The sequence below is a fragment of the Staurois parvus genome, unplaced genomic scaffold, assembly GCF_062004578.1.
Source record: "Staurois parvus isolate SC_StPar_1 unplaced genomic scaffold, SC_StPar_1.0 ptg001176l, whole genome shotgun sequence".
Lineage (NCBI taxonomy): Eukaryota > Metazoa > Chordata > Amphibia > Anura > Ranidae > Staurois > Staurois parvus.
The window spans coordinates 18,593-42,485 of record NW_028318972.1 but is presented as its reverse complement, the minus strand read 5'-3'; the positions used below and the strand labels follow the sequence as shown (position 1 = coordinate 42,485).

Below are 23,893 nucleotides of genomic sequence, written 5' to 3'. Positions count from 1 at the left end.
CTGAATTCAAAGACATCCCGAAAATCAAAGTGAGAAAATGATGCAGCAGGCGAGTCCATTCTGCTGAAATGTCATTGCAGCAACTCAGAATGGTCCTCAGTAGTCTGTGTGGCCCCCACGTGCTTGTATGCATGGCTCACAACGTCGGGGGAGGGTCCTAATGAGACCACGGATGGTGTCCTGGGGGATTTCCTCCCAGATCTGTACCAGGGCATCATTGAGCTCCTGGACAGTCTGAGGTGCAACCTGGCAGCGTCAGATGGACTGAAACATGAACTCCCAGAGGTGTTCTATTGGATTTTGGTCAGGTGAGCGTGGGGGCCATTCAATGGTATCAATTCCTTCATCCTCCAGGAACTGCCTGCATACTCTCCCCACATGAGGCCGGGCATTGTTGTGCACCAGGAGGAACCCAGGACCCACTGCACCAGGAGGAACCCAGGACCCACTGCACCAGTGTAGGATCTGACAATGGGTCCAAGGATTTTATCCCAATACCTAATGGCAGTCAGGGTGCCATTGTCTAGCCTGTAGAGGTCTGTGTGTCCCTCCATGGATATGCCTCCCCAGACCATCACTGACCCACCACCAAAACGGTCATGGTGAACGATGTTACAGGCAGCAGAACAATCTCCACGGCTTCTCCAGACCCTTTCACGTCTGTCACATGTGCTCAGGGTGAACCTGCTCTCATCTGTGAAAAGCACAGGGTGCTAGAGGTGGACCTGCCAATTCTGGTGTTCAATGGCCAATGCCAATCCAGCTCTATGGTGCTGGGCAGTGAGCACAGGGCCCACTAGAGGACGTCGGGCCCTCAGGCCACCCTCATGAAGTCTGTTTCTGATTGGCCAGAGACATTCACACCAGTGGCCTGCTGGAGGTCATTTTGTAGGGCTCTGGCCCTACAATCCTGTTCCTGTTCCTCCTTGCACAAAGGAGCAGATACCGGTCCTGCGGATGGGTTAAGGACCTTCTAAGGCCCTGTCCAGCTCTCCTAGAGTAACTGCCTGTCTCCTGGAACCTCCTCCATGCTCTTGAGACTGTGCTGGGAGACACAGCAAACCTTCTGGCAATGACACGTATTGATGTGCCATCCTGGAGGAGTTGGACTGGCTGTGCAACCTCTGTAGGGTCCAGGTATGGCCTCATGCTACCAGTAGTGACACTGACCCTAGCCAAATGCAAAACGAGTAAAAACAGTCAGAAAAGACGAGTAGGGAAAAAATGTCAGTGGCCTCCACCTGTAAAACCATTCCTGTTTTGGGGGTTGTCTCATTGTTGCTCATCTAGTGCACCTGTTGTTAATTTCATTGACACCAAAGCAGCTGAAACTGATTACCACCCCCCTCTGCTACTTACCTGACCAGATCAATATCCCAGGAGTTTCATTGACTTGATGCTAGACTTCCTTTAATTTTTTGAGCAGTGTATATATATATATATATATATATATATATATATTTTTTTTTTTTTAAATAAAAAATAATAATTTAATAATTAACCAGTTGCAGCTTGGAGAAGAACAGAGAATGGGGAGGGGGAGGGGGTAGGAATTCCATGGATTTCCCTTTTTTATAATCCACCTTTACCTGAATTAGAGCCAGGTGGATCTCCAGCTCAGCGACTCTCCTCCCGATACAGCTGCGGATTCCGTATCCGAAGGGAATGGAACCAAAGTTCTCAACTCTGTCCAGGAGTCCGTGCCGCAGCCAGCGTTCCAGACGGAAGTCTTCTGCTGCCGAGAAATATTCCTGGTTGTACGATGTGGAGTAATGACACAATGCCAGCTGAGTCTGATCAGGGAGACAGATACACATGTGGAGAAATAAATAATTAATAATAAAATAATTACTATTCATTAATAAAAATGTAAAAAATGGAAGTATATTTATATACTTCCATATAATTTATTTTAAATTATATTTTATATATTATTACAATTATTATTATTATTATTATTTTGTATATACTTCCATATATTTTATTATAAATATTTTATATAATTCCATTATTATTCATTTGTATATACTTCCATTATTATCAATTTATATATACTTCCATATGTTTTATTATAAATATTTTATATAATTCCATTATAATTAATTTGTATATACTTCCATTATTATCAATTTATATATACTTGCATATGTTTTATTATAAATATTTTATATAATTTTATTATTATTAATTTGTATATACTTCCATTATTATCAATTTATATATACTTCCATATGTTTTATTGTAAATATTTTATCTACTTCCATTATTATTCATTTGTATATACTTCCATTATTAGCAATTTATATATACTTCCATATGTTTTATTGTAAATATTTTATATAATTCCATTATTATCAATTTATATATACTTCATATGTTTTATCATAAATATTTTATATACTTCCATTATTATTATTAATTTGTATATACTTCCCTTATTATTAATTTATATATACTTCCATATGTTTTATTATAAATATTTTATATACTTCCATTATTATTAATTTGTATATACTTCCATTATTATCAATTTATACATACTTCCATATGTTTTATTGTAAATATTTTATATAATTCCATTATTATCAATTTATACATACTTCCATATGTTTTTATTATAAATATTTTATATAATTCCATTATTATTCATTTGTATATACTTCCCTTATTATCAATTTATATATACTTCCATATGTTTTATTGTAAATATTTTATCTACTTTCATTATTATCAATTTATATATACTTCCATTTAATTTAGTATAAAAATTTTATATACGCCATTAATAATAACAATAATATTATTATAAAAGTATATAAAATATAACATATTAAAATATATGGAAAATAGTAGTAGTAATAATCAGAAGTATATAAAATAAAAATTAAAAAAAGTATATAAAAACACAAAGAATAAAACATTTCCCAGAAAAACAAACACACACAACTGTTCTGGACTCCTAATACGACCCCTTTCCCCTGCCCCCCCAGAGCAAAGAAGTGTGATGGGATCATTTTTATTCATTGGTCACCAAGTGGCCCATTTATAAAACATTTGTTGAAACATTCATGCGAGATGGAAAAAAAAATCACTGTATATGTTTTCTAATAGATTAATTGCTGTGGCCAAAATGTGATATTTTTTCTTACTTTCAGACATTTATATGCTAATATTTTATAAACTGACCCCAATGTGTCAGAGACCACAGAGCTGTAGTTACAACTTACCCCTTTTGGTATTAAATATCCTCCCAAAACCAAATCATCCTGGGTGACCCGACCATTCCCGGGTAACACTGGAAACAGCCTACCAATAGAACACAGAAGATAGATGAGTGGAACACACAATTATTTAAAGTAGAACTGTACTCTGAACACGAGTTCTTAAAGAATATTATATATATATATATATATATATATATATATATATATATATTTTTTTTTTTTATTATTATTTATTTATTTATTTTTTATTTATTTATTTATTTATTTTTACAGTATTCAATTCCTGATGGGAGGAAGCACATGTAGTACTTTGTCCCACCTTCCTAGGTGCCCTGTAATGTTAGCTATGATTTGGGACAGGGCGCCCCCTTCAGTGCACAGGCGCCAGGTACCACAGCTAACAAGCTGAGGCAGCTGGGATGGCTAGTTCCTGTTTTTGGCTCCCAGTGATGGCTGGAGGCAAGCAACATTATGAGGAATACAGAGGGAGGTGATGCTGATATGTTGTGCGCTAAGAATTCAAACTGAAGCACCACACCACTGCTAAGCAAACCAGATAAAACTTGATTCCATTAATAAATAAATAAATAAATAAAACAAAGGGTACAATCCAAAAAGTAGCCACCATGTTTCGAGGTCAAAGCACCCCCTTCATCAGGGCTAGAAAGAACCTAGGAAGATCTCCATATCAATCTGATATCAATATAGTATAACATCCACAGGGGCAGAATTAAAACCAAATAGTGTGTACATTAATATACAAAAATGAGACCTTGAGTACTAAACTATATCAGAAAATGTTTTTTTTTTTTAAATATAATAATAATAATAATTAAAAATGAGACATTCAGGGTGATAGGTTAACCTAATAATATATAAAAGAAAAAAATCCTGGTAAAAATGTTGTAACTGGTATGTGTATAACATGAACCATAGATTAAATAATCTGATTTTACAATCGTAAAACCATTAAAATAAAAACAAAACAAAAAATATTAATAAAATGAAAAAATTCTGAGTAATAAATTGACCCAATAGAATAAATGTACTAAACAAACCAAAATATTTTGTAAAACGACGAAAACAAAATTATATATATACCGGTACATACATTATTATTATTATTATTATACAGTATTTATAAAGCGCCAATGGTTCGCTCAGCGCTGTACATTACAAAGGGGGACAGAACATATGACAGAACAATAACAATACAATGCAAAACATGAGGGGATCAAGGGCCCTGCTCTTTCGAGCTTACAATCTAGGAGGGAGGGGATGGTGGCACAGGAGGAGATAGCTGTGGGGGATGGGGTGGTAGGAAGAGTGGAGGAGGTCGTCAAGTTAGCAGGGGGTGGGGTAGGCTTCCCTGAAGAGATGGGTTTTCAGGGTGCGCCTAAAGGAGAGGAGAGTAGGTGATAATCTGATGGGTTGGGGCAGGGAGTTCCAGAGGATGGGTGACACCCATACATACACACACCCCAAGAAAATTAAAGGATCACTTTTTAATCCGAGTCTGGCATCAAGTCAATGATACTCCTGGGATATTGATCTGGTCAGGTAAGTAGCAGAGGGGTGTTGGTAATTAGTTTCAGCTGCTTTGGTGATAATGAAATTAACAACAGATGCACTAGATGGGCAACAATGAGACAACCCCCAAAACAGGAATGGTTTTATGGGTGAAGGCCACTGACATTTTTTCCCTGCTCATCTTTTCTGACTGTTTTTCACTAGATTTGCATTTGGCTAGGGTCAGTGTCACTACTGGTAGCATGAGGCCATACCTGGACCCTACAGAGGTTGCACAGGCAGTCCAACTCCTCCAGGATGGCACATCAATACCTGCCATTTCCAGAAGGTTTGCTGTGTCTCCCAGCACAGACTCAAGAGCATGGAGGAGATTCCAGGAGACAGGCAGTTACTCTAGGAGATCTGGACAGCGTCGTAGAAGGTCCCTAACCCATCAGCAGGACCGGTATCTGCTCCTTTGTGCAAGGAGGAACAGGATGAGCCCTGCCAGAGCCCTACAAAATGACCTCCAGCAGGCCACTGGTGTGAATGTCTCTGACCAAACAATCAGAAACAGACTTCATGAGGGTGGCCTGAGGGCCCGACGTCCTCTAGTGGGCCCTGTGCTCACTGCCCGGCACCATAGAGCTGGATTGGCATTTGCCATTGAACACCAGAAGTGGCAGGTCCACCACTGGCACCCTGTGCTTTTCACAGATGAGAGCAGGTTCCCCCTGAGCACATGTGACAGACGTGAAAGGGTCTGGAGAAGCCGCGGAGAAGACTGACCTCAAGACTGGGGGAGTCTACAGACACTGCAATAATAAATAAACAGAGGGCGCACTGGCCTAGTGCATTATCCTTTAAAAAATAGCTTTTAATTTATAAAATGGTAAGTATTATACTCACAAAATAGATAAAGGTACATGATCATCTCATGAAAGCAGCAAACTACAATCTGCAAAACATCACGATGTGACAGAACGATGGAATCTCAACAGGCTGACGCGTTTTGAGGACTTATCTTCTTGGTGGACTCTGAGGAAGAGGCTAGGTCCTCGAAACGCGTCAGCCTGTTGAGATTCCATCGTTCTGTCACATCGTGATGTTTTGCAGATTGTAGTTTGCTGCTTTCATGAGATGATCATGTACCTTTATCTATTTTGTGAGTATAATACTTACCATTTTATAAATTAAAAGCTATTTTTTAAAGGATAATGCACTAGGCCAGTGCGCCCTCTGTTTATTTATTATTGCAGTGTCTGTAGACTCCCCCAGTCTTGAGGTCAGCAAGGCGAGTGCAACGCATGAGGGCTAAGACTTGACTGCAGTCCATTAACCCTTTTTGGGTCTACTCTCCAAGCACAGGAGTATGTAAGTTTTTCCGGTTCTTGTCCTCTAGTGGGCCCTGTGCTCACTGCCCAGCACCGTAGAGCTGGATTGGCATTTGCCATTGAACACCAGAATTGGCAGGTCCACCACTGGCACCCTGTGCTTTTCACAGATGAGAACAGGTTCCCCCTGAGCACATGTGACACACGTGAAAGGGTCTGGAGAAGCCGTGGAGAACATTCTGCTGCCTATAACATGGTTCAGCATGACCGTTTTGGTGGTGGGTCAGTGATGGTCTGGGGAGGCATATCCATGGAGGGACGCACAGACCTCTACAGGCTAGACAATGGCACCCTGAGTGCCATTAGGTATCAAGATGAAATCCTTGGACCCATTGTCAGACCCTACGCTGGTGCAGGGGGTCCTGGGCTCCTCCTGGTGCAGTGGGTCCTGGGTTCCTCCTGGTGCAGTGGGTCCCGGGTTCCTCCTGGTGCAGTGGGTCCCGGGCTCCTCCTGGTGCAGTGGGTCCTGGGCTCCTCCTGGTGCAGTGGGTCCCGGGTTCCTCCTGGTGCAGTGGGTCCCGGGTTCCTCCTGGTGCAGTGGGTCCTGGGTTCCTCCTGGTGCAGTGGGTCCTGGGTTCCTCCTGGTACACAACAATGCCCAGCCTCATGTGGGGAGAGTATGCAGGCAGTTCCTGGAGGATGAAGGAATTGATACCATTGAACGGCCCCCACGCTCGCCTGACCTAAATCCAATAGAACACCTCTGGGATGTCATGTTTCGGTCCATCCGACGCCGCCAGGTTGCACCTCAGACTGTCCAGGAGCTCACTGATGCCCTGGTCCAGATCTGGGAGGAAATCCCCCAGGACACCATCCGTGGTCTCATTAGGAGCTTCCCCCAACGTTGTCAGGCATGCATACAAGCACGTGGGGGCCATACAGACTACTGAGGACCATTCTGAGTTGCTTCAATAACATTTCAGCAAAATGGACTCGCCTGCTGCATCATTTATTCTTTGATTTTCGGGGTGTCTTTGAATTCAGTCCTCTGTAGGTCGATCAATTTCATTTCCATCAAACGATGGGGCGTCCTTACATTCCTAACACATTACCCCGCCCATGTCAGTATAGAGATCCAGCATGATATACTGTATATATATATCATGGTACCTTTTATAGGCTTTTTTGGGTGTGCTTTGAGTGTGGGCAAGGACACAGGGGCCCCATGATCCCCTATTGCCCAGGGGCCCCGTGAGTTGTCAGTCTGCCCCTGAATGGGAAGTAGCCCAAGACGTAGACGTCTACAAGCCCGACTCCTTCAGTTCAGAGCAGAGCATCCGGACCTAAAGCTCGCAGGGAGAGGAGATCCCAGGACAGGACCCTACTAAGGTAAGTGTTCTTTACATGATATACTTACCTCCCTCCCACCATCCAGGTACCTACAGTACATTATACCTACAACAGTGCGTAGAAGATGGCTCATGATCAGTATACCTCAGGGTCTCCTTCAGAACAGCTCTGATTAGAGGAAGTTTCGGCACATCTTCCGCAGTGGGGACCGTGTCCTTCCCGAGATTCCGGACGATCTGATTGTATACCATATGCTGCGCCTCAGGGTTCTTCGCCAGAAGGTAGGTGGCCCAGGACATCGTGAAAGAGGTCTGAAAAAACAAAAAAAGGACACAAAAACATGAAAGAGCAAACATGTAAAAATGGGAAAAGTAACAAAAAAAGTTACATTCAGGTAAACACTTTTGCGGGTGGAATATGAACTTTCCCTTTAAGCAACGAGAACAGCAAGTTAAAAAAAGTAAACAGTTGAACAAGAAAATGGTAAAATTTTGTGCTTCTGAAGGCAAAAACATAAAATTAATTCTGACTGAAAGAAGTCAAACCAATGAATGTGATTGGTGGAGAATTTACAGTACAAAGAAAAAAAAATGTTGTGCCGCAATTTCAACATTCACCATTAGATGGCCCTAAAGCGCCACCACATGCATGCCATGCTAGGTTGGTCCCACTCTGTTTCAGCACTTCTCAGTTTTGCAGTTTTCAATTCTGGCAGAAAGGAGTCATTGAGAAAGGTTGAAGCATTACCCCTCATGCACATGGGGTGTTTTCATAACGCTGGTAACATTAAAAACATAGAGTTTTTCAGCTTTTTTTCACCGTTTTTGAATTCGTGTTTAGCCGCGTTTTTTAGCGTTGATTTTTACCAAAAAAAAGGTTTTCTTTGGTAAGAAACAAACAAACAAAAACCACATCCAAAAACAGTTCCATATGGAAGAAAAATATATTTGAAAAATATTCTTTCCAAATATATTGACATATATTTGAAATACTACAATTTTGGCCGTATTCAATATATATATATATACTGTATGTTGAAATGCGTTATTACAAAATATGAAAAATATTTTTTAAAAATACATTTCAAATATACTGTATGTCTTTAAAAATACAAATCTACATTTTTGGAAGGCATATACAAATCTATGTAAAAATACATGTCAAAATGACTTTTTCATATGTTAAAACAAATCTGAACAATATATTTAATATATAACTTTTAAAAATATTTTTAATATATTTTGTAATGTATAAAAAAACGCATTTCAACATGCAGTGTGTGTATATATAATATACTATATATATATATATATATATATATATTATATTTGTAAATGCATTCCAAAAAAGTAGATTTGTATTTTTAAAGATATACAGTATATTTGAAATGCATTTTAAAAAATGTTTTTCATATATTCTGTAATAAAAACGCATTTCAACATGCAGTATATATTTATTTTATTTATTTATTTTATCGAGTTTATATAGCGCCAAAGGGTTTGCTCAGCGCTGTACAATAGAGGGGGGGGGGACAATACATGAAACAGTACAGTAACAACAAACAGCACACAAGGGGTAAGAGGGCCCTACTCTTTCGAGCTTACAATCTAGGAGGGAGGGGGTAGAGGTACAGGAGGAAATGGCTGTGGGGGATGGAGTGGTGGGAGGAGGGAAGGGCAGCGGCTGTTAGGTACACACACATATATACATATATATATATATATGTACATAGTTACATAGTTAGTCTGGCTGAAAAAAGACAGAAGTCCATCCAGTTCAACCATAGAAAAAAAAAAAAGTTATAATCCTACACCCACAGTTGATCCAGAGGAAGGCAAAAAACCCAGCAAAGCACAATCCAATTTGCTCCTGCTGGGAAAAAAATTCCTTCCTGATCCCCAGAGAGGCAATCGGATATTCCCTGGATCAACTTTCCCTATAAATGTTATATCCAGTTATATTCTGTGTATCCAATAAACAATCCAGGACTTTCCTACAGCAATCCACTGAGCTGGCCACAACCAACTATTGAGGGAGTCTATTCCACATTCTCACAGCTCTCACTGTGAAGAAACCTTTCCGTGTTTGGAGATTACATTTCTTTTCCTCCAGACGTATAGAGGCCCCCTTGTCCTCTGTGATGACTTCAGGGGGAATTGAAATATATTGAATACGGCCAAAATTTTAGTATTTCAAATATATTTTTCTTCCATGTGGGGTGTTAGAGCGTTTTTACAGCTAAACAAATCCTCTAGAAACTTACTAGTTCTGGGTTTTTTTTCAGCCAAAAAACGTTGATTCTAGTCTATGTGTGGATGGACACATAGGATAACATGCCGGGGATGGACACATAGGATAACACGCCGGGGATGGACACATAGGATAACACGCTAGGGATGGACACATAGGATAACACGCCGGGGATGGACACATAGGATAACATGCCGGGGATGGACACATAGGATAACACGCCGGGGATGGACACATAGGATAACATGCTGGGGATGGACACATAGGATAACATGCCGGGGATGGACACGTAGGATAACATGCCGGGGATGGACACATAGGATAACATGCTGGGGATGGACACATAGGATAACATGCCGGGGATGGACACGTAGGATAACACGCCGGGGATGGACACACAGGATAACATGCCGGGGATGGACACATAGGATAACATGCCGGGGATGGACACGTAGGATAACATGCCGGGGATGGACACATAGGATAACATGCTGGGGATGGACACATAGGATAACATGCCGGGGATGGACACGTAGGATAACATGCCGGGGATGGACACATAGGATAACATGCCGGGGATGGACACGTAGGATAACACGCCGGGGATGGACACATAGGATAACATGCCGGGGATGGACACATAGGATAACATGCTGGGGATGGACACATAGGATAAGACGCCGGGGATGGACACATAGGATAACATGACGGGGATGGACACATAGGATAACACGCCGGGGATGGACACATAGGATAACACGCCGGGGATGGACACATAGGATAACACGCCGGGGATGGACACATAGGATAACACGCCGGGGATGGACACATAGGATAACACGCTGGGGATGGACACATAGGATAACATGCTGGGGATGAACACATAGGATAACATGCCGGGGATGGACACATAGGATAACATGCCGGGGATGGACACATAGGATAACATGCCGGGGATGAACACATAGGATAACACGCTGGGGATGGACACATAGGATAACATGCCGGGGATGAACACACAGGATAACATGCCGGGGATGGACACACAGGATAACATGCCGGGGATGGACACACAGGATAACATGCCGGGGATGGACACATAGGATAACACGCCGTGGATGGACACATAGGAGAACACGCCGGGGATGGACACAGGATAACATGCCGGGGATGGACACATAGGATAACATGCTGGGGGGTTACTGCCTGTAGAAAAGAAACCGTCAAAAGCCAAAAACAGGCGCTGCAAAAACGTCCCGTGTGCATGTGGACTAAGGCCAGTGTGCATGACGACTAAGTCCTCATGCACACTAGATTTCTTTACAGAGACTGGTTTTGGCTTTTGACATTTTTTTCTTCGCTGAAAAACGCAGCAAACCACCACAAACCAGCGTTTTTGGACTTTTTTTGACCAGAAAAAAAGTAATATTTTGTTAAAAAAACGCTACAATAATGCAAACGTGGCAAAACTCCGCTAAACGCTAATGCAAAAAACACTAAAAATCTCAGGTTTTCAACGTGACTTTACACAGCTAACATTACCAGCGTTATCAGAACGCCCCGTGTGGGTGGAGCCTGAAATGGGAGGTTCCTTCTTACCGTGTCCACACCCGCCAAGAGCATCTCCGTCATATTAGCGTACAGCTCCTCCAGCGTCAGTTCCTTGCTGATCAGAATGGATGTCAAGAGGCCACCTTTCACCTCCTCTCCGCGATCTAGACGCGCCTGAATCTCCCGCAGCTTGTTGTCCACGTGGATCTGACCTGCGGTTTCATCAAATGGCGTGAAATAAATCGTGAACATTTCTAATGGAACGCGCTAATATAAAAGTATAACAGCCAGCAGCAGCTATGCGACTATAAATTTTCAAATCATATTAGACTCCGCAGAAGAAATCCTGTACTTTTTTTTTTGGGGGGGGGGGGAAATATCCCGGTGTGTGATCCAAACCCATTGTCTCAAGCAGGGGCGGACTGACAACTCATGGGGCCCCCAGGCAATAGGGGATCATGGGGCCCCTGTGTCCTTGCCCAAACTCAAAAAAGCTTATGAAAAAGGTACCAGGGGCATCTCATGGGGCCCCCTACTGACCCCGGGCCCTCGGGCAGTACCCGAGTTTCCAAATGGTCAGTCCGCCCCTGGTTTCAAGTAACAGAAAATAGAACGTGTTAAATTTTTGGGAGAGCACACTTACCCCCGGTTCACATCTCTGCGGGAGGTGCCACTGTGGATCCGCACGAAAATCTGTGCACCACCCGCACAGAGAGATGCGGACCCGCGGGCCGGTGCCGTTAGTTCTAATGGCACGCCGACCGCACTGGAAAACGCAACCGTACTGTGAACCTCGGCTGCGTTTTTCAAAGTAGCGCAGGGACTTCTTTCCCTATGTGCCACGGACACGGGAGTCCATTCAAATGAATGGGCTCTTGTGCCCATGCAAAATGCGGCCCGCACGGCCGCATAGATGTGAACCGGGGGTAAGGATCATTAAAATAAAATCAAATAAAAAACTGTGCAAAAATGTCACACGTCCACAATCATACAAAGCAGCAAACACGCCAGAAGGAAGGATATCCTCTTCTCAATTAGTAAATGTATTAAAAACAAGTGTTGCGCTAAGAATGAACAACTTAAATAACAGCAACAGCGCTGAACTAACAGGCATCAATCGTTACACATGGGTGTTCCAAGATGGCGGACAACACGATGACGGCAGAAGGGAGGCTCCACCCATGTGTAACGAATGATGCCTGTTAGGCAAGCAAGGTTACACTTACAACAGCGCTGAGCAGGCATCAATCGTTACACATGAGTGTTCCAAGATGGCGGACAACGCAATGACGTCAGAAGGGAGGCTCCACCCATGTGTAACGATTGATGCCTGTTAGGCAAGCAAGGTTACACTTACAACCAGGGGTGGACTGACAAGTCATGGGGCCCCCAGGCAATAGGGGATCATGGGGCCCCCGTGTCCTTGCCCAAACTCAAAAAAGCCTATGAAAAAGGTACCAGGGGCATCTCTTGGGGCCCCCTACTGACCCCGGGCCCTCGGGCAGTGCCCGAGTTTCCAAATGGTCAGTCCGCCCCTGCTTACAACAGTGCTGAACAGACATCAATCATTACACATGAGTGTTCCAAGATGGTGGACAACGCGATGACGTCAGAAGGGAGGCTCCACCCATGTGTAACAATGATGCCTATTAGGCAAACAAGGTTACATTTACGACAGAGCTGAACAGGCATCAATCATTACACATGAGTGTTCCAAGATGGCGGACAACGCGATGACGTCAGAAGGGAGGCTCCACCCATGTGTAACGATTGATGCCTGTTAGGCAAGCAAGGTTACACTTACAACAGCGCTGAACAGGCATCAATCGTTACACATGAGTGTTCCAAGATGGCGGACAACGCGATGACGTCAGAAGGGAGGCTCCACCCATGTGTAACGAATGATGCCTGTTAGGCAAGCAAGGTTACCCTTACAGCAGCGCTGAACAGGCATCAATCATTACACATGAGTGTTCCAAGATGGCGGACAACGCGATGACGTCAGAAGGGAGGCTCCACCCATGTGTAACGAATGATGCCTGTTAGGCAAGCAAGGTTACACTTACAACAGCGCTGAACAGGCATCAATCATTACACATGAGTGTTCCAAGATGGCGGACAACGCGATGACGTCAGAAGGGAGGCTCCACCCATGTGTAACGAATGATGCCTGTTAGGCAAGCAAGGTTACACTTACAACAGCGCTGAACAGGCATCAATCATTACATATGAGTGTTCCAAGATGGCGGACAACGCGATGACGTCAGAAGGGAGGCTCCACCCATGTGTAACGATTGATGCCTGTTAGGCAAGCAAGGTTACCCTTACAGCAGCGCTGAACAGGCATCAATCATTACACATGAGTGTTCCAAGATGGCGGACAACGCGATGACGTCAGAAGGGAGGCTCCACCCATGTGTAACGAATGAAGCCTGTTAGGCAAGCAAGGTTACACTTACAACAGCGCTGAACAGGCATCAATCATTACACATGAGTGTTCCAAGATGGCGGACAACGCAATGACGTCAGAAGGGAGGCTCCACCCATGTGTAACGAATGATGCCTGTTAGGCAAGCAAGGTTAAACTTACAACAGCGCTGAACAGGCATCAATCATTACACATGAGTGTTCCAAGATGGCGGACAACGCGATGACGTCAGAAGGGAGGCTCCACCCATGTGTAACAATTGATGCCTGTTAGGCAAACAAGGTTACATTTACAACAGAGCTGAACTAACAGGCATCAATCGTTACAGATGGGTGGAGCCTCCCTTCTGATGTCATCGTGTTGTCCGCCATCTTGGAACACCCATGTGTAACGATTGATGCCTGTTACTTCAGTGCTGTTGTAAGTGTAACCTTGTCTGCCTTAATAAAGTGTTTGAACTTGCTGCACTATGAGAGGCACCTCTTTATTATGTTTCATGAGCCAACCCTGATCTGTAATTCTGGAATGGTGGACCACATTGGAGCAGAACATTGGGTCCCAGCAAAATCCACCTGTCTGACGGAGTCATATTTTGTATTGAGCCTAACCCAACCTCCTGTAGTTACGAGGTCCGGGAATCTGGCAAGCCTTTGATTTGCCCAATACGGTGGTGGCCATTCACACTGGCGATTCTGGGACGGAATGAAGAACTTTCATCAATTATTTGCACATTCAAGAATTCCTTTTTATTCACAATGACTGTTTTGGCATTATATTTATATGTGGACTTTGAGCACCTCACGTGCTATCACTTGTTTATAGTGCACTTTGTACTGTATTGATTTATTGTTTCGGTTTATTTAAGTTGTTCACTCTTAGCGCAACACTTTTTTATATATTTAAACATCATTAGTCATAGAAAAAATTGCTGCATTATAAATGTATGCATCTCAGGAGCATCTCTTGACATAGCGGGAGGCAAAAAAAAAAAAGAGACCGAGCACAAGTAAAACAAGTTAAAAAGTTGAATCAGCTACACAAATATTGATGCAGGAAAGAAACGTTTATAAACATTTAAAAAGGAAGAGACCGAGCAGAGAAAAAAAAAGGGGAGAGAACGATCGTGAGCAGAGAAAGAAAAAAAAAAAGAGGAGGGGAGAGACCAACCGGGAGCAGAGAAAAAAAAAAGGAGAGGAGAGACAGAGCACGTGCAGAAAAATGGAGAGACCGAGAGTGTGCAGAAAAAAGGGAGAGATCGAGCGCGTGCAGAAAAAAGAGAGAGACTAAGCGCGTGCAGAAAAGGAGAGACCGAGAGTGTGCAGAAAAAAGGGAGAGACTAAGCGCGTGCAGAAAAAAGGGAGAGACCGAGCACGTGCAGAAAAAAGGGAGAGACCGAACGCGTGCAGAAAAAAGGGAGAGACCGAGCACGTGCAGAAAAAAAGGGAGAGACCGATCACGTGCAGAAAAAAGGAGAGACCGAGCGCAAGCAGAAAAAAAGGGAGAGACCGATCGCGTGCAGAAAAAAGGGAGAGACCAAGCGCGTGCAGAAAAAAAAGGGAGAGACCGATCGCGTGCAGAAAAAAAAGGGAGACCAAGCGTGTGCAGAAAAAAAGGGAAAGACGGATCGCGTGCAGAAAAAAGGAGAGAGCATGTGAGCAGAAAAAGGGAGAGACCATATGAGCAAAGGGAAACTGACAAAGGCAAGTTTATGATGCCTTTATATTCATTCAAAAAAGGAAGAGACTGAGCACGTGCAGAAAAAAGGGAGAGACAGAGCGCATGCGGAAAAAAGGGAGAGACCGAGCACGTGCAGAAAAAAAGGAAGAGACTGAGCGTGTGCAGAAAAAAGGGAGAGACCAAGCGCGTGCAGAAAAAAAGGGAGAGGCCGATCGCATGCAGAAAAAAGGGAGAGACCGAGCGCATGCAGAAAAAGGGAGAGACTGAGAACGTGCAGAAAAAAGGGAGAGACCGAGCGTGTGCAAAAAAAAAGGGAGAGACCGATCACGTGCAGAAAAAAGGAGAGACCGAGCGAAAGCAGAAAAAAAGGGAGAGACCGATCGCGTGCAGAAAAAAGGGAGAGACCAAGCGCGTGCAGAAAAAAAAGGGAGAGACCGATCGCGTGCAGAAAAAAAAGGGAGAGACCGATCGCGTGCAGAAAAAAGGGAGAGACCAAGCGCGTGCAGAAAAAAAAAGGGAGAGACCGAGCGCATGCAGAAAAAAAGGGAGAGACCGATCACGTGCAGAAAAAAGGAGAGACCGAGCGCAAGCAGAAAAAGGGAGAGACCATGTGAGCAGAAAAAGGGAGAGACCATATGAGCAGAAAAAGGGAGAGACCATATGAGCAAAAGGAAACTGCCAAAGGCAAGTTTATGATGCCTTTATATTCATTCAAAAAAGCTACAGAGGTGTTGATGCGGGAAAAAAATAAAGTTTATAAAGCTTTAAAAAAAAAAAAAGCAAGAGCAAAGGGAAAGATTTGCAATCACACTCTTACACCACATTAATCCCACCTTTCTAGCGCCTTTCATATGGTCAGTGACAATTACATGTTCCCCTTTTGCCTAGACAGGTGTCTATTCACAGCACAGCTACCAATATACTCACTAAACTTGAAGAGCCCATCCCAGGAGCGGCAGAACTCCTCCCAGGGTTTTGGAATGAATGGACGAAGCCACTTGGGAATGGCTCCAGCATACATGGTGGTCTTGAACATACTGAACATCAGCTCCAGAGCTTCCATGTACTCCAGTGTCTGCTTGGGCACCTTGTTCTGTAGACATCCCAGCCGACACTCGTACAATATGGTGGCCACAGCTAGGGAAGCAAAAAATTAAAAATGAAAAAAAAAAATCCTACAGAAAGAAAACTATTCTTTGAAATGTTAGGTGGAGGTGGTATCTTTTTTACGTTTTATATAGGTACTGATGAGTTGAATAAATCACCAGATTGTTCTGTTGTGCCTCTTGCAGGAGAACGAGGATCCCGCAGTAGTTTGGGTCTCTGACCCTCCAACAAAGACGAGGGGAGAAGTCATTCCCACAACTGGACTTCAGCTGTAAATACTCCATTATGAAGTATTCATTTGGGCTAAAAAGGTGACAACCAGGGGCGGACTGACCATTTGGAAACTCTGGGAAATGTCCGAGGGCCCGGGGTCAGTAGGGGGCCCCATGAGATGCCCCTGGTACCATTTTCATAGGCTTTTTTGAGTTTGGGCAAGAACACAGGGGCCCCATGATCCCCTATTGCTGGGGGCCCCATGAGTTGTCAGTCCGCCCCTGGTGACAACCTTCATCTGCAAGTTGAGGGCTCTCATTTTCAACAAAAGCCTGTTATTCAACATATCAGAACTGTAATAATGGTCATATGATAAGGAAACACTCTGGTGGATGGTGGTGGTGGTGGGGGGGGGGTACATCTGGAGGCCTCCTTTTCATAAAGAAGGTTTCCAGAGGACCATAAATCCCGTGTACAAACCCCACATCCTTTTTGAGGGACCAGATGCAAGAGGCCTTCGTCTCTCAACTTGAAGACAAGATACCAATGAGGAGAGAGGGAGGTACAAAAAACAGAATTATTTTGATATCAAAAACACAAATTATAAATGAATGCTGCAATTCATAAGTAAATAAAAAAAAGAAGAAACATGAAATGAACCCCAAAACCGATCTACAAACCTTCCATGGAATATTTGAAGTAAAGGTCATTGACGTTGGTCACAGTTTCTCCGTCGTCCTCGCGGCTGCGGAGGGTTCGGATCCTCTTGACCAAGTCACCAACCACCTCGTTCACTCCCCCTGCGTACACAAACACATCTCTGGGTCGCAGGATTTTCTGCCGCAAGATGCTTCTCATGGCCAGCCACTTCTTCCCTTCCCTGCAGAGAGAAGATAGAGATAGTCAGGGACATCATAGAGGACATTTTTCTTACCACTTGCATCCTCTTTTCACACCAAGGTTATTATAGGAAATCTTCCAAAAAAAAGCCCCACACACAGATTTTTGACTTGCCTGTAAATCTTTGTATTTATTTATTTATTTATTTATTTTTTAAGGAGTTCAGTAGAGGATACAGGACCATCAGTCTCAACTAAAGGCTATTTGACTCCCCCCAGGGAGGGGGGCCTACCTACAGTCTGGTGCTCAGTCTCAGGTTGATGAGATATCCACGGAACAGAAAGGAGGGTCCGGTGTTCCGTATTATTTTACAGGCACAAATCAGAAATCCTTGTGTCAAAAAGTCGGAACTCGGCAGGATCTTCCAAAATCGGTACATCAGATAAAAGTTGTTGTCACAAACCCGCTTACGCATTTCAGCCACACTGGCTCAGTCCTAGCTGTTGAAAAAATGATGTTTTCCTAATTGTACAGTACAAAACACAGGGGCCCAAGCCTTAACCTTGAGGCCCCCAAAAGCATCCAACTGAGGGGAAGGCAACATAGGAAATGCCAACTGGTTTATGCAGCAATGGATCAAAAAGATGGGCATGATGGGCTTGAAGCAATTTACACCCAATACTGGCATCAGCCAAGGCCTGAACACCCAACAGGTAAAAATGTACTGGCATCAACCAAGGCCTAAACACCTACCTGGTAAACTGTACTGGCATAAGCCAAGGCCTGAACACCTACCTGGCAAACTGTACTGGCATAAGCCAAGGCCTGAACACATACCTGGTAAACTGTACTGGCATAAGCCAAGACCTGAACACCTACCTGGTAAACTGTACTGGCATAAGCCAAGGCCTGAACACCTACCTGGTAAACTGTACTGGTATAAGCCAAGGCCTGAACACCTACCTGGTAAACTGTACTGGCATAAGCCAAGGCCTGAACACCCAACTGGTAAAACTGTACCGGCATCAGCCAAGGCCTGAACACCCACCTGGTAAAACTGAACAAACATGTTCAGAAGACCAGTTGGCCTTGAAAAACTGGGAAACAGATGCCAAAAACCCCCAAGAAGCACTAACAGATCTGGTAGAGTGTGCCAAAACAAGCAAAGGAGTCCTATCCCTTAGATCAGAGGTTTCCAAACTATTGCCCTCCAGCTGCTGAAGTACTGAAAGTCCCATCATGCCTCTGCCTCTGGGAGTCTTGCCTGTGGCTGTCAGAGTCTTGCAGGGCCTCATGGGACTTGCAGTTCCTCAACACCTGGAGGGCCATAGTTTTGAGACCGCTGCCTTAGATCAATAGTTCTCAACCTTTTTGAGACTGGGGCATGTAAATTCTTCCAATACCTTGCATGCCCCAACCTTAACCTTGGGGCATTCAAAAGCAGTCCAACTGAGGGCTGGGCAACATAGGAAATGCCAACTGGCTTACACAGCAATGGATCAAAAAGATGGGCAAGATGGGCTTAAAGCAATTTACACCCAATACTGGCATCAGCCAAGGCCTGAACACCCTCCTGGTAAAACTGTACTGGAATCAGCCAAGGCTTGAACACCCATCTGGTAAAACTGTACTGGCATCAGCCAAGGCCTGAAAACTTACCTGGTAAAACTGTACCGGCATCAGCCAAGGCCTGAACACCCACCTGGTAAAACTGAACAAACATGTTCAGAAGACCAGTTGGCCTTGGAAAACTGGGAAACAGATGCCAAAAACCCCCAAGAAGCATTAACAGATCTTGTAGAGTGTGCCAAAACAAGCAAAGGAGCCCTATCCCTTAGATCAGGGGTTTCCAAACTATTGCCCTCCAGCTGGTGAAGTACTACAACTCCCATCATGCCTCTGCCTCTGGGAGTCTTGCCTGTGACTGTCAGAGTCTTGCAAGGCCTCATGGGACTTGCAGTTCCTCAACACCTGGAGGTCCATAGTTTGGAGACCCCTGCCTTAGATCAATAGTTCTCAACCTTTTCGAGACTGGGGCATGTAAATTCTTCCAATACCTTGCATGCCCCAACCTTAACCTTGGGGCATTCAAAAGCAGTCCAACTGAGGGCTGGGCAACATAGGAAATGCCAACCGGCTTACACAGCAATGGATCAAAAAGATGGGCAAGATGGGCTTAAAGCAATTTACACCCAATACTGGCATCAGCCAAGGCCTGAACACCCACCTGGTAAAACTGTACTGGAATCAGCCAAGGCCTGAAAACTTACCTGGTAAAACTGTACCGGCATCAGCCAAGGCCTGAACACCCACCTGGTAAAACTGTACTGGCATCAGCCAAGGCCTGAACACCCACCTGGTAAAACTGAACAAACATGTTCAGAAGACCAGTTGGCCTTGGAAAACTGGGAAACAGATGCCAAAAACCCCCAAGAAGCATTAACAGATCTTGTAGAGTGTGCCAAAACAAGCAAAGGAGCCCTATCCCTTAGATCAGGGGTTTCCAAACTATTGCCCTCCAGCTGGTGAAGTACTACAACTCCCATCATGCCTCTGCCTCTGGGAGTCTTGCCTGTGGCTGTCAGAGTCTTGCAAGGCCTCATGGGACTTGCAGTTCCTCAACACCTGGAGGGCCATAGTTTGGAGACCCCTGCCTTAGATCAATAGTTCTCAACCTTTTCGAGACTGGGGCATGTAAATTCTTCCAATACCTTGCATGCCCCAACCTTAACCTTGGGGCATTCAAAAGCAGTCCAACTGAGGGCTGGGCAACATAGGAAATGCCAACTGGCTTACACAGCAATGAATCAAAAAGATGGGCAAGATGGGCTTAAAGCAATTTACACCCAATACTGGCATCAGCCAAGGCCTCAACACCCACCTGGTAAACTGTACTGGCATCAGCCAAGGCCTGAACACCCAACTGGTAAAACTGTACTGGCATCAGGCAAGGCCTGAAAACCTACCTGGTAAAACTGTACTGGCATCAGCCAAGGCCTGAACACCTACCTGGTAAAACTGTACTGGCATCAGTTAAGGCCTGAACACCTACCTGTTAAAACTGTACCGGCATCAGCCAAGGCCTGAACACCCACCTGGTAAACTGTACTGGCATCAGCCAAGGCCTGAACACCTACCTGGTAAACTGTACTGGCATCAGCCAAGGCCTGAACACCCAACTGGTAAAACTGTACTGGCATCAGCCAAGGCCTGAACACCTACCTGGTAAACTGTACTGGCATCAGCCAAGGCCTGAACACCCACCTGGTAAAACTGAACAAACATGTTCAGAAGACCAGTTGGCCTTGGAAAACTGGGAAACAGATGCCAAAAACCCCCAAGAAGCACTAACAGATCTTGTAGAGTGTGCCAAAACAAGCAAAGGAGCCCTATCCCTTAGATCAGAGGTTTCCAAACTATGGCCCTCCAGCTGTTGAAGTACTACAAGTCCCATCATGCCTCTGCCTCTGGGAGTCTTGCCTGTGGCTGTCAGAGTCTTGCAAGGCCTCATGGGACTTGCAGATCCTCAACACATGGAGGGCCATAGTTTGGAGACCCCTGCCTTAGATCAATAGTTCTCAACCTTTTGGAGACTGGGGCATGTAAATTCTTCCAATACCTTTCATGCCCCAACAGTAAAAGATGTGGTTTATGTAGCGCTACCCTCTTGAGGACCGCTGGATTTTGCTGGGTCCCCCTAAGCTCTGTACAGCCAGGCAACATGCATTTTCCACACGATTTCTCACATAAGTCAGTAAAAACAGTTCTTGAGCTTGGTTTTGTTGTTTTATTAAGGGTTAACAACTTGGATGGGGTCTAGGGGTATACGGGATGGCCAAGGAACTGTAAAACTTGAGGACAACTTCTCAGCAAACACTGTACAAAAATGTGGACCAAGGAGTAGCAACTGTCTCTTTAAGGAGCACTGGTGTCCCCTTTTGGTGCACCTCCCCAGAGCTTCTCGTTCACCCAGCTGTCCTGAGGGTATCCTTGGGCAAGGGATTACAAGATCTGCAGTTAGGTAGTCCTGGATGAGAACTAGTTGGGTAATGCACCTCACTGCCCTCTCCCTTCTCTGGCCCAGGGGTGTAGACGTGGTGTAGAAGACACTTTCCTGCCCTTGGTAGGTTGTAGTTGCTTTCAGGCCTCACGCTGGTCTGGCTCCTTCCCTGCTGACAGAATGTCCTCCCTAGGAGACAGTGGTACAGTGGAGATCCTTCCATCCAGCACCAATCTGTAGGTAAGCCCCCTCCCTGGGGCCCCCTCTCAGGCTCCACACTCCAGCATCTTCCTTCAGTCCATCTCCCACACAACTCCAACACCCCGGCTGCACAGGCACTCACATTTAAGGGTTGCTCTTAGCCACCATGCCAGGCCTCTTAAACATGCAAATCCAGACTTCCTCCCCTCCTGCGCCCCTCTTCTAGAATGTTCCTCCAGTTTCTAGAAGGGTGGGAAGGCTCCATAAGCCCTGACCTGTAGAGCCTCCCAACCTGCCCTGAGGTAATCTCACTGCCTCACTCCCAGGCTGACTCATCCCAGGCTTCCAGCAAGCCTCTAACAAAAGCAAAACAAAATCAAAAACCCCACACCGAATCCCATCTAGCTAAACCTAGAGGGCGCTATATCTATGCTAATGTAGTGTTCACCCCATAGATGCCCACTGTTTAGGTCCCAAGGTTTTTTTCCAGTAGATGCATCCGCAGCCAGGCGCAGCCACTCTTTTAGAGCAGTAATTAGTCTGTGGGTATGCACCAAAACCCAAAACCCGGGGGGGCAGGGACTTCTACAAACCTTGCTGACCTAAGATGACCCAAGATGGCCACCAAGGGTCACACTGCTGCAACGTAGCCAACCGGAATGCTGCTTTGTTGACCCAGGAAACCATAGATGCCTTCTCCAGGCCGTGGTACCACTAGGGTCAGCTGGACACCATCAGTGGTCTTCTCTCCCCTGAGGATTTGAAGGCAACAAGAGCGCCGCCCTACTCCTATTCTCTAATGGAGGGATCGCGCCAGGCGAGGAGGAGGCAACTCACAGCCCTTGAACCTAGGGCTCCCACACAGCCCCATACAGCTAACCTGACAGGCCCCCCACCTCTCCAACAATAACCCCACAGTTTAATATGCTTCAGTTATGAATGAACACAGTGAGTGATTGGTACTGATCGCTCACTGTGTTCATTCGGGAAAAGAAGAGGCTGGTAAAATATGACATATTTAGAGGACCCCTCCCCAACTCTCCATCCTGATGGATCCTATTGTGTGCTTGCAGCTGTCAGTGGGAAGGAGAGGAGGGAATCTGGCAGCACTGTTGGCATGGGGTGGGGGGGACCGAGAACAGCAGGGGGAAACGTATAATGCACAGGGAGAGTGATAGGTGCACCAGGGGGGCAATTACTGGAACTGATCCCCTCTATGGCTCCCACTACAGCAGCTGAAACCCAACGGGAGGGAGAGGAGAAGAAGCCGGCCTTCAGCTGCTGCAGAGAGAGCTATACAGGGGATCGGTTCCAGTAATTCCCAACCCCCCTTCCATGCCGATCACCCTCCCTGCCCACATCCGATTCATCCCCCCTGTTGGTTTGGGCCCCGTAGAGGAGGACTGGTTGTACCCCCTTATCCAAGGCCCTGTGGGCGCCTCTACCATTCCTGAGTGCTGAAGGGTCAAGCTCACCTCAGATTGACGGACGGCAGGTTTGAGGTCCCCAATACCCTACACATGGTACTCACGCAGAGATGAGGCCCGTCGATCGCCCCCGTAGGTCTCGATATTCCTGCCAGGACTCCATGTTGGCTCTCTGCGGCGCCTCCCTCTCGGCACGCAGGACCTGAGCGATCATGTCACGATCGGCGATGGACACCACAAACTGCCGCCCGAAGTGGGACTTGAAGATCCGACCGTATTCACCGATGTGCTTTTGCTGAAGATGTCAAAAAAAAAGAAAAAAGAAGAAAAAAAAAAAGAATATAGTAAACCGACCAACCAATGGACTCAAACAGAAGAGGACGATTTACTGGACAGGCTCTGAACCCGGACAGGTCGACTTATACCAAACATCTAGTGTGCTGCTGAGGAACTGCAAGTCCCACAATGTCCTGCCAATGGAAGAAATTGTTGCAAAAAATGAGGAGGAGCTGAAATCCCAAAATACAACCCGGTCACGTGATTTACCTTCTTCCCTTACATCAGCCAATAAACCAACAGAACAGTCCAACCAAACAATGTATGCCCCTCCCACTAAATCATTTTCACAAGGACAGCACAGTGGCTGAGTGGTTAGCACTTCCGCCTGGCAGTACTCAGGTTGTTGGTTCAAATCCCAACCACAGCACCACCTGCCTGGAGTTTGCATGTTCTCCCTGTGCCTGCGTGGGTTTCCTCCAGGTGCTCCGGTTTCCTCCCACACT

At 45.2% G+C, this 23,893-nt stretch overlaps 1 protein-coding gene across 1 annotated transcript in view; it reads right to left on the bottom strand.

Moving 5' to 3' along the window:
- The window catches only part of CYP27C1 (cytochrome P450 family 27 subfamily C member 1), a 29,140-nt gene extending 5,714 nt beyond the window's left edge, over window positions 1-23,426 (bottom strand). The window contains exons 1-7 of the mRNA XM_089659628.1: window positions 23,216-23,426; window positions 17,324-17,523; window positions 16,251-16,460; window positions 11,267-11,430; window positions 7,562-7,728; window positions 3,228-3,306; window positions 1,590-1,793 (exon numbers count right to left, since the gene is read on the bottom strand). Of these exons, the coding sequence (XP_089515754.1) occupies window positions 1,590-1,793; window positions 3,228-3,306; window positions 7,562-7,728; window positions 11,267-11,430; window positions 16,251-16,460; window positions 17,324-17,523; window positions 23,216-23,325 (1,134 nt within the window). The 5' untranslated portion in view covers window positions 23,326-23,426. The remainder of the gene's footprint in view (window positions 1-1,589; window positions 1,794-3,227; window positions 3,307-7,561; window positions 7,729-11,266; window positions 11,431-16,250; window positions 16,461-17,323; window positions 17,524-23,215) is intronic.
- Window positions 23,427-23,893: the final 467 nt, after the last annotated feature.